General features: G+C 42.0%; 1 protein-coding gene across 1 annotated transcript in view; it reads left to right on the top strand.

Annotated features, from left to right (window-relative positions):
• Nucleotides 1–19,757, top strand: part of bin3 (bridging integrator 3) — a 30,318-nt gene extending 10,561 nt beyond the window's left edge. Inside the window, exons 4-9 of the mRNA XM_086077176.1 lie at nt 904–965; nt 2,625–2,761; nt 6,242–6,282; nt 13,636–13,777; nt 16,206–16,340; nt 17,673–19,757. Coding sequence (XP_085933302.1) covers nt 904–965; nt 2,625–2,761; nt 6,242–6,282; nt 13,636–13,777; nt 16,206–16,340; nt 17,673–17,819 — 664 coding nt within the window. The 3' untranslated portion in view covers nt 17,820–19,757. The remainder of the gene's footprint in view (nt 1–903; nt 966–2,624; nt 2,762–6,241; nt 6,283–13,635; nt 13,778–16,205; nt 16,341–17,672) is intronic.
• Nucleotides 19,758–19,786: the final 29 nt, after the last annotated feature.

The following is a 19,786-nucleotide window of genomic DNA, read 5'->3' as shown; positions in this document are numbered from 1 at the left end:
ACCTACTCAGAAATGAACAACCGCAACCAAACATTTAAATCCGTTGCGTTTTTGTGAAGATAATACAGAACTGTGTGGGTAACACATTATGTAACAGAATCAATTGTAGGTGCATGATTCTAATGTAGCACAGTCTGCAAGAAGTCAAGTACATTTTTGCCCTTGATGTAAAACATTTCACATTGTAGAACCTTCCGTCCATTTTGCCTTTTTGGAAATAAAGCACCTTGACTTTTGATTTGTGTTGCACGCTCGCTTGTGTGCATTTTTATCGTCTTCATGTCCTTGTCCAGCTTCTGTCACGTCCCCGCATCTTTCCATGGAAAATTCGCCCTCAAATGATAAATCCTGCAAAGCAAAGCTGGAAATGAGACCCCATTTCCCTGTTCATCAAACCAGGAGGAACGACGTGACAGTGGTCTCGGGGGAAATTGTAAACCCCTCGTTTGCTTCAATTGATATAATGAACGTTGTGTGTTTTCAGCCTTCTTAGCCTGGTAATTGCCGTTTTTAACACCCATCAATGGAATATGTACAGTGAAATGATGGAAGACATTAATGCCTTGGGAGCAAATATAGTTGATGTTAACAAGAACACTTACCTGTTTTGTTAATTATCTAAAAGATACTACCGGTATAATAACTTGGTACGTGGAGTCAGTGAAATGTGTAATTTCTTCTTGTAGCACACGTTCCTTTTGTCCAACTTTATTCAGACTCTTAATTTGTATTGTTTACAATAAACTCACAAATGCTATATTTTTCTACCTACGGTACATTTCCTGTTCTTTACGCTCACGTAAAGCCATTGACCCATATTTGCTGCTTGTACTGTATCGCCACAGCAGAATTTGCCGTTACTGATCATCATCATCATCATCGTCATTCTTCTTCTTGTCACAGGCTGGAGGATCAGACAAAAAAGCTTCACAAGGACATGAAGAAGAGCACGGAGGCTGATTTAGGTTTGTTCCGCCACCATCTCGCGCGCTCCCGCTTTTGTATGCCATCGATCACTACTTGTTGATTGGCAGGTTTTTTTCAAGGCTGCGCGGGTATTTGTCTTGTCTCGGTTCGTTTGCCCACGTGCCAGATCTTGGAGCCACTCAACAAACGAGATAAAAGAATGCAGAGCGCCGCCTTCATCTTTCATAGGGTTTCCCAGGCTGTTAGCGTATGTGTTGTGAATATGCTCCCTTGCATGTACTCTTAAGTGACAATTTTTTGGTCTTCATTAACATGCTTGTTTGTCTATTAAAAAAATAAATAAATAAATTAGAGGGCGGGGGCAATAAAAGTGGCAAATTTGCGAGAGAAAAAAACTCAAACTTGCGACAAATACACGTAGCGTAGCTATAGTCTAATGTGAGAATAGGACACTGTTTGTAAAATGAAACGGGCAGGGTGGAGACGGATTGATTCTTAATTTAACCTTTACTCGTCATTCATGTGAGCTCGAGCGACAACACTTCATGATCCCCTATCAGCTGACTAACACTAACCAATCAGATGCTAGCATACTTTAGGTAAATGCAAGTGAATGACGGAGAGCAGCAGATTCAACACATCAACTTAGCTACTTGTACGAAAAATAACCATGCTAGTTTTTTCTCACAAATTTCACACTATATAAATTTGCGACTTTATAAATTGGCACACACAAAATCTTGGAATATTGCCCCCTCTGTCTGAAAAAATATATTTTTATACATGGCCCTAATACGCCGTCGTGCTTGTTAACCATAATAACGTTTTTAGATTTTTTTGTTATGGTATTTTGTTTCATTCATTTGTAAGAAAGAGGCAATAGCACATTGACTGATATTTTAAAACCATTTTAACAATAGGAAATAGTGAAAATCAAGAGCTGAAACTGTCCTGGTAATCAAATAAGTAAGCACCGCAATCATCACTTGGCCCTCATAACCTACATTTCTTTCTGCGTCATTTGAGAAGAGATCACAATAGTATACTATCCAGCAACATGTTACTTGTCAGCTGGTGCGAAAAGCAAGAACACCACACGGAGGTAATTAATTGGTTGAAACGGTGCCCCTGGAGACAAGTGTGAAAACAGAATAGTGACTCTTCCATATTTCGATGAAGGCCATTTTCACCACAGACTCTCCTGTCAACTCGCGTCTCTCCCAACACAGCTCATTAGTTTTGACACGGAAGCCATAATGTGCCGTGTATGCTCGATGTCCAAACAAAGTGCACGTTAACAGTAATTGGTACCGTCACTGCCGAGATTCTTGGCGCCTTGGTAAATATCCAACATGACGGCTGGAACCCTGCGACCTCCTCAGATTTATTCAATAAGGGCAACAGTGTGCCATCATAAGATTTTACGTTCTGCTAATTTGTTTGTGATAAAGTTGTCTGAATCTGATCTTATTTTAAGAATTCATAAAAAAAATTAATTATATAATTGCGTCTATTAATTTGTGTATAATTGTGCTTGCTTGGATAAATAAATGTTTAATAAAAAGTACATCAATTATTACTAGCTGCCGTTGTCAATTAAATGGACAATTATTATGCTTTCAAAGGGAGTTCTGATATATAATGCAACCCGACATTATGGCTCGTGAATGTGATTTTTATTTGCATGTGTCCCTCAGCCATGTCGAAAGCGGCAGTGAAGATTTCCGCGGACCTACTGAGTAACCCGCTATGTGAGCAGGATCCGGCCTTTTTAGAATCCATGACAGCTTTGGATACAGCCATGAAGACGATGGACTCCTTCAACCAGGAGAAGGTTAGAATAAATACTCGATCACGCTCTCTGTAGATTATTTGTCAAATATTTCTTCTCATCCCGTCAATTCCAAGCTCTCCCGATATGTTTTTTCCATCTGTACTGCCTGACGCACTGGGTTCCAGCAGGTACTCTATAATACCGAACGGGACATTTGAGCAGCCGCTCGAAGCGTCCAAGCGGTCGGAGTGAAGCCGTGCACACTTGGAACTTATTTCAGAACTCACCCATAGCTAGCTTCCTAGCTTGAAAAAAATTTCAGTGAATTCCGACATGACCAAACGTCCTCTTTTGCCCGGACAAGTCCACTTTTTTACATCATGTCCGGGCCTCTGTTTTTTTTTTTTTTTTTTTATAAATTTATGAAAATGTCCTGTTTTCATTGCGGGCACCGTGTTGTTACTGCGACTGGTAGACTGCGGATTGCTCCCAAGTTGATCACGAGGGATGGGGGGGGGGGGGGGGGGGGGGGTTTGTGTGTTTCTTGTGTGCGCTATTATTGGTATATATTAAAAACAATTTTTTTTTAAAGTAAAAAGTATGCCTGCTTCATCATCTCTAAAAATGGCATTGATTATATATGAAAACACACCGCCAGAAATGCTCAACTTGCGTTCGGTGTGACCGTAGCATAAAAGTAGACTTTGCAATCTGACATTGTTGTTTCCAGAGACACAATAGAGACGACGTGGAGTGAGAAAAGTGGTGCAATCTGAGAGGAAGTAGCTGATAACAAAAGGTCATTTTAGCTCGCTTTATTCCTAAATAAAGACGCTGGCGTACTCCTTCCTTTTCACAATAACATTTCTTCTTTCTTCTCAGAGTGTTCATGAGCTTGTGAGTAGAATCATGGCCGCCGGTACCTGCGGTGTGAATCATAGTTGCACAGTGTGTGCACCCCCAAGGCACAACTGGGCTGTGAAAGATTGACTTTAAAAAAAAAAAAAGGACAAAACATGCAATACTGGAGATTGACATCAAACTTTTTTTTATTTTATTTTTTTATCTGGGAGTTCATGCGTCATTGCCATGCTCATTTTGTTGTTGTCTAATTACCTTTTCCATTGCATTCTTGTTCTAAGTTACTGTATTTCTAAATAGAATTAAACAATATCGGTCTTCTGGACAATCACTTTTTTTCCGTGAATCATATGATTGATTCAAACTTGTGATAACTCAAAAGTTGATCCAGAAAGCAAAAACTCTGGGATTATCCCACCAGATTTCTTATAAATACTGATAAAGAGACAACCACCACTTTATTATTATCTTACTCCAAAAACAAATCCTATTTGTATGCGAGCAAGAAATTTCAAAGCAAAGTGATTTTGGTACATTTCTAGTTTTTTCCAGCTACCATATTTGAGTGTTTTAGATTGCTCGACAAATACAATAAGCGCATCCTGTGCTGTATGATCCACGACTTGGTCTGGCTCGAGTTCAGTCCAATCGCATTTTTCCTTCTACTGCCTCAATTTCCTCAATATCTACACAATAAAGTCGTCTCATTATCTCCATAGCAGCAGCGTTCATAATGTGCAACTTTTCCTCCGATGGAAAAAGGTTGTTGACGCTCAACAGGGCGCAGTTTGTTCCACGTCGATACAGCCCAACACTTCCTCCGTGACGATGGACAACCTTCAGCTCGAAAGGAATTGACAGCTCGTCACACCTGATATTCCCCCACTTCTGCCCGTCTCACTAAATAAACTTCCTAACCTTCATTCCGTGTCGACTTTTTGCTAAAAGAACCACCTCGGGTTTGTTAGGTGCCTCACACATCCGCGCCGCGCCGCGCCGCGCCGTGCCTGCGCCTGCGCCTTTCCAGCTGACTGTTGATTCCGACGGCACCCACAGCAAAACCCTGGCGCTCCCGTGAAAACAGACACAAAAGCAAAGCCACCCTTGGCTCGGCCGCGCGCTGAGACGAGATGTTGCGCCGCGGGGCCCGCGAGCGAGAGAGAGAGAGAGAGAGAGCATCCAGCGCATGAAACGTGGAGCGATAATGAAGGCAGCAGTGGCCCAGGTCTGCGTGTTTATTTCTGGGGCTGAGGAGGGCGCGCAGCCCCGCCGGCGCACTGCTGCCGAAGCTGAGCCCCGGTGTAGATGGCGGCAGCGCGGTAGAGGATGCTCCGTTTGGAGGGATATTGATTTCCTCTGCGATCTGCGTGTATTTTTGGGAGGCCTGTGTGTCGGGCTGGCCTCTGCCCCCGTGACTCACTGATGAAGACTGCTGCTTGAGCGCCGGCCTCGGGCTGCGCGGGGCCTCCGAGGAATAGCTCTGCCCCTCCTCTCTGTGGGAAGGGGCAGAGGGTAGAGGGCACCGGCATGCTTAAGCAAATCTGCCGCTGCTCTTTTTCTCCCTCCTCGCCGCATGCTCTCACCTTTTTAGAAGCAGCGGCGCCGGGAAGGAGAGGAGAGGGGTGGGGGGGGGTGTTTGTTGCTGTGAATATGTAAAACAAAAGACCATGTGAATTCCCATACACTTGTTTGTTATTGCTTTCCATTTTCATTCCCCCCCTCCAACCACAATCAAGCAAGTTTGCACTTGGAAATGTGCCTCAGCGTTCCGGTGCCTTCTCGTAGCTGGTCAGGGCATTTTCACATGGAGCAGCTGCGACCTCGCTTCCATTTGTTAGATTGCCGTATCAGATGTCCTTCTTCCGATAGCGGCGAGGCAAACGTATGATAGCTCATCATCATCATCATCTTCATCATCATCACAAGCAGCTGACGCCTCGCATGTCCATGCTTTCATCGCCCTTCTTCTCGTCTACGTGTTGTTTGCGGATGGAGCTGGAACTGTCATTTTGAGTCCTGAAGAAACTTCATGAATTGTTTGCCAACTTCTTGTGTTGAGGCTGGAGGCCTTGAAATGAGATGTTCGTTTACCTTCATTTAGCGCACCCCAGTGACCCCCCCCCCCCAACCCCCTCCTCCTCCAACACACACACACACTCACTCGCCTACCCTCCTCCCTCCTTTCTTCCTAACTGCTCATTCTGGCATCCAGAAGGAAAATTTATCAAGAAAAAAAAGAAAAGAAGATAAACTGTTATTGTTTAAAATGTTTGTTTGCAAAGAACTTTCATCTTGTACGGCGGCCCACCTTCCACAGGATTTGAAATCAGTGGGGCTTTGCTTTCATGTCCGTCCCCTGACAGTTGCATCCTTTTGTATATCAAGCTTGATGAATATTCAGGGGTTTCACCTCGGGGTTTTGCATGCAATAAAATCATCGCCAAAGTTGTTTTTTTTTTGTTTTTTTTTGCAAGCTCCCCTCGACTCACTCTCCCCCCACACATTTGTCTCTTCTTTTCCTGAGTGCTCTGTTTGAAATGTATATTGTCATTTGTTCAGCGACATTGTTGCTAATGAGAGAAATGTAGCAGGAATTTGGTTTGAGTGTAACTCATTCTGACAATTTGTAATTTCACAACCTTTTGATGCTGATGTGTTTTCATCTTTGTTACACTCCAGGTCAACCAGATTCATAAGACTGTCATCGACCCACTGAAAAAGTAAGTCTGAATTTTGTATTTTGTATTTATTTTGTTTTTTAAGGGGAGGGGTTACTTTTTGAAACATTTTGAAAGGAGCTACGGTTTTACGGAAACCAAACTCTTTTCTACTGCATGATACCTACTCAGCTGATAATGGCTCTCCAGAGCATTTTTATTTATTGATAGATAATTTAATTTATGTTATTTTTTATTTATTTGTAATTTGTGAATCAGGGTTTATTTTTCATATTATTTTTTGTTTTTATTTCCATTTATATTATTTTTCGGGGTTCATTTTTCTTTTTTTTTCTTTTCACATCACATTTATCTATGGATTGATTATTTTTGGCAGTTGTTGGTCATCTGTGTGTTAACCACAAAGTAAAGTGAGCAAAAAGAATTACAAACGTGCTTCCTGAGAATATTACAAGTTATTAAATGAAAATAAATGTTCAGTGTGGTGCGCAGCTTGTGACGGGGCTCAAGAAACATGGCACTTGCCAGACGGTCCGTCTGAGCGAGTTCATCATACATTGCAGTCTGCAAACAAAGTGTTGGTAATATACGCTTACAAATTTAAAGTATCTCCACAGGGCTGAAATGGTTCCTACTCCACCTGCCCGGAAGTTATATGTCAGGCTGGTAAAATGGTATCAGTGTTGTAGTATCAAAGCATTTTTTTTTCTTTTTTTGAGTCGGTGTGTGAATGCAAATTTCATCTGCACCGATACTGGCACCGGCCGTCCCTATTTTCTAAATTTGGTCTCTGTTCACTTCTTGGACAAGCAGAGTCACATCCATTATCACCAAATTTGAGAATAAAACGGACGTGCATGCAGACGTTGTCTTAGACACGCTCCACAATCTCCACTTTGTTGTAGTGGCCCGACTTCTTAATGCCCTCCTTTCAAATAGAATGCGTGTCCACGCCATGTCCTATTGTGACCGATGCATTCAATGCCATGCGGTTTTCACACATTCCCTTGGTTGTCATTTGGAATTATCAGCATCCGGCAGCAATGCAGATACAAGACAATACCGTTTTATGTTTTGGTATCTGAAGAAGTACTTTCCAATGTGATGAGCGCAGTCAAGGACCGGAAGAACCGCAGTGTGCTATTGTGAAAGAGAATAAAGGGTCGGAGAAGCGCTGCTGTGGCGGACGTGTGTCTGGAAGACAGTTTATACGGTTTCTTATTCCTCAAAGTCGCCCCCATCTGAGCAGGCAGCGAGTGCTATTCCATTCCTTCAGCCGCTTTCTTTTTTCACGATACACACACACACACACACACACACGCACACACGCACACACACACACAGGCATGCAAAGCAGAGGCACTTAAGGGAGTGGTTGGATGATCCCACTCATCTTCCGGAGGGCTTGTTAAGGTTTTGCTTCCTCCCGTGGCTCCTCCCAGGACTTGAAGCATATGCTGCTGAAGAAGGCTCTTGCACAGCCCCCCCCCCCCCCCCCCCCACACACACACAAGCATTTATTATAACATTTACTAGCTAATTAAAAAAATAAACTAAACAAAGCACACACAATCCTTTTGAAGACACGTGGGTCAGCGTTGGTGTACGAGTCCTTTCTTTTCTCTTCCTTTTGCTCTGGTGGCGGAGAAACGACAGGATGGAATGGTTCTAATTTCCTCTTCCTGGTGGGCGGCGGGCGGACGTGTGGGCCGGCTCAGAATATGGCAAAGGGCCCAGCTTCCTGGGCCCAGAGCAGCGATTCGGTGGAGAAAAAGAGAAGTGTCACAAGACGGCGCGCGCTCTCAAGAATGCTTAAGCAGCCAAAGCTGCGAAGTCCCCCATTTACGCCCCAAACCTTTTATTGTCATCTCTTCGTTCATTAACCTGCCCGGCGCTTAACGAGCGTTGCCACAGTGTGACTTATTAGTTTATCCAACTGTCCAGTTTGCCTAAAAGCTGCTATATTTTTAAAGCTTCCATTAAGATTCCATTAGTCGCTCACTAATGAATATTTCCCCATTGTTTGCTTGGCACCTAAATACTATTAGTGATTTGGGGGTTTGTCAGGAGCGTTAATTTTAATGGAAAGCCTTCAACAATAAACACGCGCGTGGGATTAGTCGTGCGGTAACTGTTTAAAAATGTCGCTATCCTTTCTTAATACTTAAAAATGTGTAGTCGTTTAACACTCGCGCACTCTTTCTTCTGTCCTCTCGGGCTCTGTCTTTTCTATCTTGTCGCCCAGATGTGCACTTAATCCACTCAGCAGGGTCCCTGAGTGACATCACGGTGTTTATTTGAGGGGAGGGGACGCGAGCGCGTGGGCACGCAGGCATTTGTGTTATCTGGGCCTCCTAACCTTAGCCTTTGTACACTTTGTGGTAAGTCGAGACAAGTCTGTTTGGAGATTTGTGCTCCTGCTTGGGATGGGACTGCCCCGGGTTTAGGCCGACAACCAACTGGAACTTTGTGCCCTCATTATGTCGTTAAGACGGTTCTTATGGTTTTTCAGAGTTCCGATTCTGGTAATCCAGCGCAGTAGAAACTTTTCATGCCAAAAACAAATATTTGTCTTTTTTTTTCTTTTCTTTTTACTCTTAAAGGAACAAGTCAACTGCTCCATGAAGCTAAATTAATATTACAGTGGTAATTTGAGATACAAGTGACTCCACTTATGAGTTTTAACACTGTGGGTTAACACACAAATTTGTTCCTGCATTCTTCTTGGAAGTGGACCTCCACGTGATTATGGAAGAAGTTCCGAACCAACAGCCATTCTGAACTGAGCATTCAGGGAAGAGGGGCCTTAGTCAGCGAGTTGTCCAAGAACCTGATGAACCTGATTTCAAAAGGACAACAATCGCTCCACAAATCAGGTGTGTTTGGTAGCGTGGCCCGATGGATGCCATTCTAGAGTAAACGTCGGGAGTTTGTTGAAAGACACCTTAAAGGGATACTTGACTCACTGAGCCATTTTCAACAGAAAAAAAAAGTTACTATTTTGTCCAGAATGAATTTGAAAACTACGTTATTTGTTATATACAATTAAATACCTTTAAAAAAAAAAAAAAAAAACAGGTGAGCCGTCATTGGTCGTTACCTACTTCCTCGGCACAGGTGATGTCATCTTCAGTCGACAGCAAGTGGAAAATTTAGTTTTTAAAGGTATTAATTGTATCCAAAAAATAACGTCGTTTTTAAATTAATCAAATGTCTCAATGAGTTAAGTATCCCTTGAAAGGACTCTCAGACCACGAGAAAGAAAATTCTCCGACAGTGAAGCATGGTGGCATGATGAAGTGGCGATGATTTTCAGCGGGAGGAACTGGGGAACCTGTCAGGATTGAGGGAAAGATTAGTTTAGGAATGTACAGAGACATCCTGGATGAAAACCTTCTCCAGAGTGCTCAGGACCTCAGACTGGGGCGAAGGACCTTTAGCACACAGGTAAGCTAATGGTGGAGTGACTTCTGTGAGCCGGAACTTTCTTAGTTGAGAGACTTCATTGAGCTGAAAGTCTCATGCGTGATGACTGTTCAACCTAAAGTTTTGGTTCGAATTTAGAAGCTTTAAAAAAAAAAAATATATATATATATATATATATATAATTTGGCTTCCAAATGTTGAGGTTGCGCTGCAACAGTGTTTTGGACCTAAGGGTGTTTGCTGTTGCTTTCTTTCCAAACGAGCAGCATGTGTGAGTTTTGATCAACAAAGCATAAGGCAAGTTGCAGCAGATAAAACTCCCACTCGCATGTTCGTCACACACACGCACACACACACACACACACACATGCTCAAGAGGCCAACTGCTCCTGAAGCAGGTGGAAGCCATTTTGCATGCACAACAAGCGCATTTAACTCAACTTCCCCCCCCCCTCTCTAACCCTTTTCACTTTTGGAGGTTAGCGCATAAACAATTCCTCCTTCCGTCCTTCTTGTGGTCTGGTGTGTATTTTTTGCACTTGTGAGTTATGTGATGGCGCTGGCGAGGAGGGACAGCCAGCTTCCTAGACCGAGGGTGTTCAGTCCAGACTTTGGCTTGGCTGGCTGGTCCGACTGCCCCGTTTGCGGACTGGCAGCGCTTCATAAGCACACGTTCTCAACCAGATGCTATTTCCATGCTGTCTGTTCACCACACCCTGACCTGTCACATGGACAGCGGTGTGCGCGCTCCGGGCCCACGGACCGCCTCATCTTCGCCGAGCCAACCGCATATTGAGGACCCGGCCAGCTGACCGGTGTCAGCGCACGCTTTACTTTGAACTGCCGCTGCTTCTCCATACCTTCGACGCCAGGGGTAGACAAATTATGGCCCGGGAGCCATTTGCGGCCCAGTCATTTTTTTTTAGCAGCATCCAGGACAACCCTAAACTATTTTGCTTAATCACGTTGACGAAAGTTATATTGCTGTTTTTGAAATGACTATACACTATACAGTGTATACACTATAATAGGGTTTCCGTGGGTTATTAAAAAGCACAAAATGTCACTAAATTGATTTTGGTAAGATAAATTAAGGCCTTAAATGGCTTTGAAGGCATTAAATGTGATGTCTCGAGACATTAAAAATGTGAATGCACTTGATGTAAAAACATTGTTTTTCATGCTTTGTTTACATACAATGTTAGGCAAAGGAGTTACTTAAACACAATTTAGCAATGTATGTATATATATATATATATATATATGTATGTGTATGTATGTATATATATGTGTATGTATATATATGTATGTGTATATATATGTGCATGTGTGTGTATATATATATATGTGCATGTGTGTGTATGTGTATATATATGTATACAGTACGATGTGGGCATTAAATTAACTCATTCACTGCCATTGACGGGTATAGACGTCAAAAATTAATTTTAACTATTTCTATCAGTTTAAAAAAAATCCACTTTTGCTAACGAGTATGAAAACCTAGGGAAAAAAATTATTGTAGATTTTGAACAAATATAAAAATTTGTGGTTAATCATTAAATTTTGAATCGCCTGACGGGCCTAATTTAAAAAAATTAAATAAAAATAAGGGCCGTTTAATTGTAATTAATCTCATGATAATTTTATATCTGTTATAAATGTGCAATAAAAAAATTCTAGGTTTTCATTAAAAAACGAAATGAAAAAATGTCTATAATCGTCAATGGCAGTGAATGAGTTAATTTTAAGTCGCATTAAAAGTGGCGTTAAAAAGGATTCAATTGGATTTGCTAATACCTGCAGAAACCCTTGCACCGTTGTCTTTTACCATACGCGACCCTCGGAAGACAAAATATGGACACCCCCGTTCGATACAGCTGAGTCACACAAAGAGCCCTGTATGTAGCAGCGAGACGTCAGCAGCCAAGTGAGAGGCCACTTGAAGCTCCTCTGACATGCTGACGAATGAGCACGAACAACATGCGGCGTGGTGTGTCATGACAAAATTGCACCTACGCTGACAGGTGTAGTGCGCACGTGAGAATACGCCGCAGTTTTCCTTGCTGTGTCATAAATGGCCCATTGTCGGGGAGCCGTCATGCCTGGAGGCCAGTTGCATAATGCCCTGGCACTGCAAGCATGTGCACACTTGAGCTCAGATAGTAGACTTGAGGATCAACATCAAGCCCTGCCATGAACTGGGTCAAAGTGGTTGTTTATAAATAGTTGTAGAGCGTGGGCCGCGGGGCCGGGCCGGGCCCAGCCGAGCTCGGTGATGTCACTCCAAAGGCCACTCCTTGCTCCGCTTCCTGTCGGAAACAATCCCCGCTTGTCTGAAAGCCAGCGCCAGCCCGCGCACGTCACTTTGTACTCGCCCTCCCGCGAGATGTGTAAGGGAGATAGATAGGCTTGTCGTTTGGCAATCTCAGGTCGGCGGTGGTTCCCCACATCGGGGGGGGGGGGGCGAGGGGGCTGGCACGCAGAGAAGAAAAAACGTCAATCAGGAAGCCCACACGTTGAGCGGCTATTAACACCACGGGCAGCACATTCTGATCTCTTGTAGCAGAGTGAGAGCAGCTGTTAAAATGCTTTAAATGAGTCATTCAAAATAATAAATACCCCCCCCCCCCAAAAAAAATATCATTATTTGTGCGTTTCGGTCAGTGACTCAGCTATTGTCGAAGCCTCTGTGAATCACGTTGTGCCCTATTTACTGTCACTCTCATTTTCCACTCCTATTCTAATCTAGTATTTTGATGGTAATGATTTTTTTCTATGTATTATTTTTTAAATCATTTATTACATAATATGAAACTGCTTTTACCATATTCTTCTGACTATAAGTTGCACTCTTTTTTTTTTTATAGTATTATATTCGGATGTGACAATTTGAACTCGCACTCAAAATCGTGTCGACGGCAGCGAACGAGTTCCAGTTCGATTTTAAATGTCCGCTTTTTTCTTTTTATCTTAAAATGGCTAAAATCCCAATCTTGGTCAGTTGTTGTGCCTTTTGGTGCTGTAAATAGTAAAACCTTGTGGCATAGAACATGTGGGTGAAAAGGAGGCGTTTATTTTAATTTACTTCACTCGTTGACAACGCACATGACGATTAATCGAGGAAATATCATCGTATTTTTTTTTCTCATCCATATACTTGTCCATCAACTTATAAATGTACCACTACTAAAGATTACAACAATATGATCGGATGTATCGGGATTGGCCGATACTTTGCATTTCAGGCAAAATCGGTGAGCGGCTGTAATATCTTATGGCGTCATTGACCGGTGCTGCGAAATAACATTCAATATTTTTCAATTCAATCAGTTGAAATGTTTTTGTTATTAAATGTTTAAAATTGTATTATGAAGATTTTTTTTTCTTGGTGTTATTTTCCTTTTTAGTTATTTATTTATATTTATATTTAAAGTCACAGATCAGGCCCCCCCCCCCCCAAAAAAAAAAAAAAACCTGATTGTCTAAAGCATAAATGAATTTAAACGAATCTCACCATCATCCAGGTTTCTTATGTTGCTAACTGTTGTTGTGCACAGTGTTGTTGCCTCTCGTTCAAAAGCAGCACCCCAAAGCGGTGCAACAAGTCCCGCGATGAAGCTCTGTCTGTTGCTAAGTTACAGTTGAGGGTTCTCCTATTTTTAGTGGCCAAGACTTCAATTCTCGTCGTAAGAATATGCTTTCATTATCATTGTAAAGGGTAATAATTGTCTCTAAATGAAGAGTGTCATGCCTTTTTGAACTACAATAATGAGATCATCGAGGAAGCCCTAATGCAGAGCCGTCCGCCGGGGTTCGACAAGTACCTACGCATAGAATCGTATTTATTCATAATGGCTTTTATTAACATTGTTTGCAATCTGAAATTGGTGTGAATATTTTATGGAGCAGTCATTTTTGCGATGGATTGCAAAAGTGCGCCTCCGTCATTGTGTGATGTCCTGCCAGGTACGGCGCCGTCTTCCCCAGCCTCAACATGGCGGTGAAACGTCGCGAGCAGACCCTGCAGGACTACAAGCGCCTGCAGTCCAAAGTGGAGAAGTACGAGGAGAAAGAGAAAACCGGGCCCGTTATGGTCAAATTGCACCAGGTACGTTTGCGATGGCGTGTCCGCTCGATGGCGCCCCCTGCCTGCAGAGGTATGGTATGGAAGACCCAAACTGCCAAAATTAAAAGGGAATGAATGATAAAGGAATTTATTTATTTATTTATTTATTTATGAATTTATTTATTTTAATTTAAAAAAATTATAATTGAATGATAAATGTATTTGTTTATTTATTCATTGATTGATTTCATTTTTTTAATAAATAAATGAATGATTTATTTATTCTTTATTTATTAAAAAAAAAGATAAATTAATGATTTATTTATTCATAATTTATTTTAAATTTTTTAATAAATAAATTAATTTATTTATTCCTTTATTTTTGATAAATGATAAATGTATTTATTTATTCATTTATTTTTTAATAGATAAATGAATGATTTTTTTTTAATAAATGAATTTATTTATTCCTTTATTTTTGATAAATGATAAATGCATTTATTTATTCATTTTTAATTTTTTAATAACTGAATGATAAATGAATGACACATTTATTTATTTATTCATTTATTTATTTAAAATATAATAATAAATGTATGTATTTATTCATTTATTTATTTTTATTTATTTTTTCTTAATGAATGATAAATTAATTTATTTATTCATTCATTTATTTATTTTAAAAATTTCAATCAACGAATGAATGATAAATGAAAGTATTTATTCATTTTAAATGTTGGCAGTTTTGGTCTCCCATAGCAGAGGAGCCGAGTGGGGGAAAGACACCAACGCCGACTGGATCCGAACAAAAATAGTCGAACGTGTGCACGTTACAGTACGAGCGCGCGCTCCTTCACCCACGCCAGCTCTCAAGTTTTCAAAAAGCCACTGCTGCACATCTACAGGCACGTAATTGAGAATTGGAGACACGCACACACACACACACGCATACGCGCGCGCGAGGCCATTACCGGAGCGCGTACATTCACAGATAGCGTTGCCGAAGCTATTGCCGCTAACACATCCTCGCATGGAGATCCACCCACACACATTGAGAAAAAGCAGCGTCAGGGGAACAAAGACTTGAAGAGGCCCCTGCACGCCTGCCCTTTCGATCCCCGTGCACTTATAAAGAGACCATCCCAACAAAAACACACGGATGCCATTTTCATTTTCAAATCAAACTCTCAGGTGAAGAAACCGTAACAAGAATACGCTCCATTTTAAATATACCGTCTCTCTCCCCTTCATAACAAGTCTCACCCTCTCGCATATTCATCGTGCGTTAGGTGTCTACAGTAGACCGACTACCCACTAATACATTCACGCACGCACGCACATGCACGCACGCACGCAGAGCTCCGTGGTCCACTCACAGCCAAGTCTGCCCACATTACCCACTCCTCCTCACTGTGGTCGTGATTACAGCCTTTTTTTGCAGCTCTTCCCCGTGGGAATTATGGCAAAATACGCCAGAGACAAATCGCTCGCGTGTGCTGACTTCGGTGACGATGGACTGTATTTGCCATAAAGCCGCTGTCCAATATCAACGGTTAATGTCAATTTTTTTTTTTGGGGGGGGGGGGGGTCCTCCATGGTGATACAGCAACTTTTAGAGTCATTTACTTACTTACTTAATTCGAGTTCACCACAGACTGGTGTAGATAAATGAGTTTTCTTGGAAAATATGAAATCAAATGTATGCATGTGAATAAAACACTAAGATGAAATACTTAAAAGCTTTAAAAACTGAAACCGGCCCCGATTTCCTTAGTTTTGGGGGATCGGTCGATCCCTTAAATATAAACCGATCTTTTCCGCCGATCTCATCTCCCTCCTGAAAAAAGTCAGCCGCTGCCCTCTTCTGCTGAGATGACGAATAAGCTTTTGATTTTGATTTCAGAGAACTTCTTCATTTGCAGTTAAAACAAACAGTTTGTATTATCTCACAGATATTGTTCAATGTTTTCCCATAAAATAAGAGTGGAACTCTGAAGGTGTGTATGCTGCTTTGAGATCGGAAAAATCGAGATTGGCAGATCAGACTTTTTAAAAGATCGGAGATCGGCCAGACAATTGTGATCGGTGCACCCCGTGGTTACAAGTTTATGTGAAAAGCTAGCACTCATCTTCTTAATTCCTACTCTGCTAGCTTTCTGTTTGCGGATATTGATAGCACTGACCTCTGACCTCTGACCACACTGTTTCCATTGTGACTGCACAAACAAGTTGTCACGTAGCTGTAGATGAGTCCAATTGTAATCAGCTCTTACTACAGTCTTTCTACAGCAAATCAGTGGCATTTTATTTAAGTTGTGGAAAAAAATCTTTGACGTGCTCGGGGAAAAAAACGGCAATTTTGGAACCCGCGTGCCAATTTTCATTTGAATCAGCATAAAAATTCCCAACTCATCATTTTCTCGCTGTCACTGTCAAAAAGTCATGACAACATGTTGTGCCTTTCGCGCAGGCCCGAGAGGAGCTGCGACCGGTCAGGGAAGACTTTGAGGCCAAGAACCAGCAGCTGCTGGACGAGATGCCCAAGTTCTACCACAGCCGCATCGACTACTTCCAGCCCAGCTTCGAGGCTCTCATCCGGGCGCAGGTGAGTCGCTCGCCGCTGGCCGCTCGCGGCCACGCCCCTCTGACCGGCCGTTAAGTAAGTGAGCGTGTCCGCCCGGTGGCGCGTCTCCTTGCTAATGCGATTAACCACCCCCCCCCCCCCCCCCCCCCCCGAGTGGCGGCCCACACTGCCATTTCCACGTCTGACTGGCTCCGGCGCGGCCTTGGCAGCTGCCCCGCCCTCACTCCAGACAACCCCTCCTCCCCCCTCCCCCTACCCCTCCCCCCCGGCCGTGTCATTTCCTCCGTGGCACACTCCTGATTAACAAACGAGATTATCTCAGCCTTCGCTTTGAACTTGCAGCACGAGGACTGAACGGAATCTTGCAATTTGCTCAATTCTCCAAAAGTTCCCAAAATGAAAGAGTGTAAGACGTGCTCGGGACGAGCGAGGCGGAAGGAAATGTAATTGAGCGTTTGAGTCCCACCAAGGAGCGCTTTGCGCACATGCGCTTTGCGCACGTGGGTGGCCCGGCGGATCTCCCGCCGTCCGCTCCTCCGCTCCCTTCTCCTCTCGCCGGCCGCTCCCAGCAGCGGCACAAAAGCCGCCTTTGTTCGCGGCACACGAGCGCCGTCCAGCCGGGTCCGAGCCGTCCACCTGTACGCACGCCTACCAAAACGACGTCTTGTTTTGCTTTCTTTTGCCGCATGTGGCTTCGTTTAAAAAAAAAAAAAAAAAAAACAATACAGAAGATGATTCTTTGTCCTTTTTCTGTTGTGATTGTGAGATCTGGTTACATGCGTTGTTTCAACAACGATAACATGGCCATGTTTCATAAATTCACTCATTTGCTCCCCCAAAAAATTCTAAATACATTCTATTTTAGATATCGCCATGCTCCCAAAGACATATTTATACGTTGTTTTTTTTTTTTTTTTCATTTTTTAATGCTGGAGCTTTGATGCAGCCGCTGAAGTGAAGAGAACAGTTGAAGCAATGGCAGTTAATACAAAAACGCAACAGCAAAGTATAAGAGATCAACCGGGGCCATGTTGCAAAAAGCTCCTTTTCCCCCTCAGTTTTAAACAGATTTGTGAAGAATAATGAAACTTAGCTATATTCTAATGCTAATTGCTGCAAAATGGAAACAGATAGAAATATACTGTTTTTTTCCTGATGAAAGAAGAGACGAATGGGGTTGCTTCAGTGGAAATGGCTGGGAGTTGAATGAGTTAATTAATTAAGGTTTTAAGGTTTCTCATTTTTCCCCTGATGGGTTTTTTTTTTGTGAGTTTTTCCAGTCAAAATCAGGAAGTTTGTATGCACATCATTCCAATTGTGCCGGCCCCCCCCCCACCCCCCCCCTCCGTGCAGGTGGTGTACTTCACGGAAATGTACAAAGTCTTCAGCGAGCTGACGGATCAGATCGACCAGGCGGGCCTGACTGACGAGCAGCGGCAGAGGGAGAGCGAGGCCAAGCTCAACGAGCTGCGCGCGCTCTCCATCGTGGCCGACGACTGACACGCCCAACGTTTGCCGCCCGCTCGCAACCGGTTAGTCCTTCCCGATACTTGTTTGAACGGGTGCCACGTTAACAAAAAAAGCCATCAGCCAAGTCTGGCGAACTGCAGTCCTCCGATAGTGGCCATCGCTTTTAATAGGCACCTAATTTGATGACCAAGTCCGCTTAGCTCATTTGAAGTCTGTTGCTAACCAAAACAGCAGCACCCAACGAGTGCGAGTGAAGAGCCATTCGGATAAATGCGTTGACAATCCATGTTGATGTCATATTCATGTTCAAATATCATATTCAAGCCTAAATCTAAGATTGTGTTCCATCCATAATAAGGTTTTTTATCACATTTATCAAATGTTGATTGTTTTATCGAACAGTCAATTTTATTAAAGAACTAAAAAAAATAATTTCAATATTTCCCCCTGGCGAAATCTGGTTGCTTCAACTATATCAAAGTTGCCGCAAAATGTTGCAATCCTTGTAAGTTTTTATAGATGCCAATTTGAATCTCTGGTTAGGTGCTGCTGTGTTGGTTAGCAACAGTGTAAGTAAACAGACGAATACGTGTGCAGTTAAGTGTAATTATTTCATAATAAAATTTATATTCATGGTAATTAAATCATAGATTGCCATTGTTCTCATGCATGCTGTTGTGTGGCCGTTCCAGCTCTTGTTACCACCCAAAACAGCAGCACCTCAGTTATCACTTTGTAATGTTGTGTGTTCTGACCTCTCCTGTAATAATGCTTTTGTTTTACACACCGGACTACTTGACAACAATTGTAGCACATTGTGGTAATAACTGTTCAAAATGATTATTCCAAAAATGTGTTTTTAATTGCAAGGTTTGCCAATATTTGATGTTAGTTTTTTTGTTGTCATGGGAAGCAGACACAATCACTCTTTTTGGAGAGATTTCAAGCTAGTAGACTTACTTTCGTATGTTGACATGTTTGTGGTGCATCAAGCGGCAAAATGCAATAAGTTACAAGAGCAAGTTGACAGACAACAGTTGCTTTCTCTCAGCCACGCTGCAAAAAATATATATTAAAAAATCTAGCCAAGGGCTCCCCCTAGTGGAGAAAAAGGACGTCGTTCTTAAAGCGTCCAAGCGTCTTTGTAAATAAATCCATTGAGAAACACTCACTCTGCTTAAAGGGGTCAGAGGTCACAGATAGCCACTGGGTGCTCTTACTTTGTTAATTTATTGTGTCATACAATTGCCTTCTCTTTGACTTATTGTATTGTTTATTTTAACTTAAGCTAACGCCTTTCTAACTCATAAAGGTTTATATTTTGTTTTTATTTTTGACAGATTAAGGAGAGACTGAAAACAAAATATAAGAGAATACGATTTTGAGGGAAACTTGATTATCCTGACTTGTGACTTTATTCTTTTAATACTGCAACTTTTAAGGATGATACAGCAATATTCTCGTGATGTTACTTTTTGTTGTAAAACTATTCTTGTGACGTCATGACTTTTTCTTTTCTTTTTTCCCGTCTTCCAATTTTGTCCTAATCTGACAATCACTTTTTTGTTGTCAAATGGCGACTTAGTTCTCGTCATATTGCAGCTTCTAATTATTCTCTTAACAAAAGAGTTTACAACACGTGATGTCATTTTGTTGTAAGATTATAACTTTGAAAACAGGATTTTAACATCAGGATAAGATGAGGTCAGGTTACTAATTATTTCAAAATTTCATTTGATTTTGTTTTATTAAATTGTAAATCTTGTGGATCTACTTGCTCAAAAAAGACTTTACTCAATATTATTGCTTTGTTCTTATTTTTAAACAATGTAGTTGTTTTTTTTACGCCAGTGAGTACTTTTAGCAGTGAAGGTTGTATTCGTGAATTTAATGAATATGTCCAGTGAGTTTTTTTTTTTTTTTGCATACAATCAGAAAATAAATGACAACTGATTTTGCCCTCTTGAATGGCTGCTTCTGTTTGTCCTTTTACCGTC

Source organism: Leptonotus elevatus, chromosome 5, assembly GCF_054856555.1.
Source record: "Leptonotus elevatus isolate MCC_2025b chromosome 5, RoL_Lele_1.0, whole genome shotgun sequence".
Classification (NCBI taxonomy): domain Eukaryota; kingdom Metazoa; phylum Chordata; class Actinopteri; order Syngnathiformes; family Syngnathidae; genus Leptonotus; species Leptonotus elevatus.
Note: the sequence above shows the minus strand (reverse complement) of the source record. Positions and strands in the feature narration are given on the sequence as shown.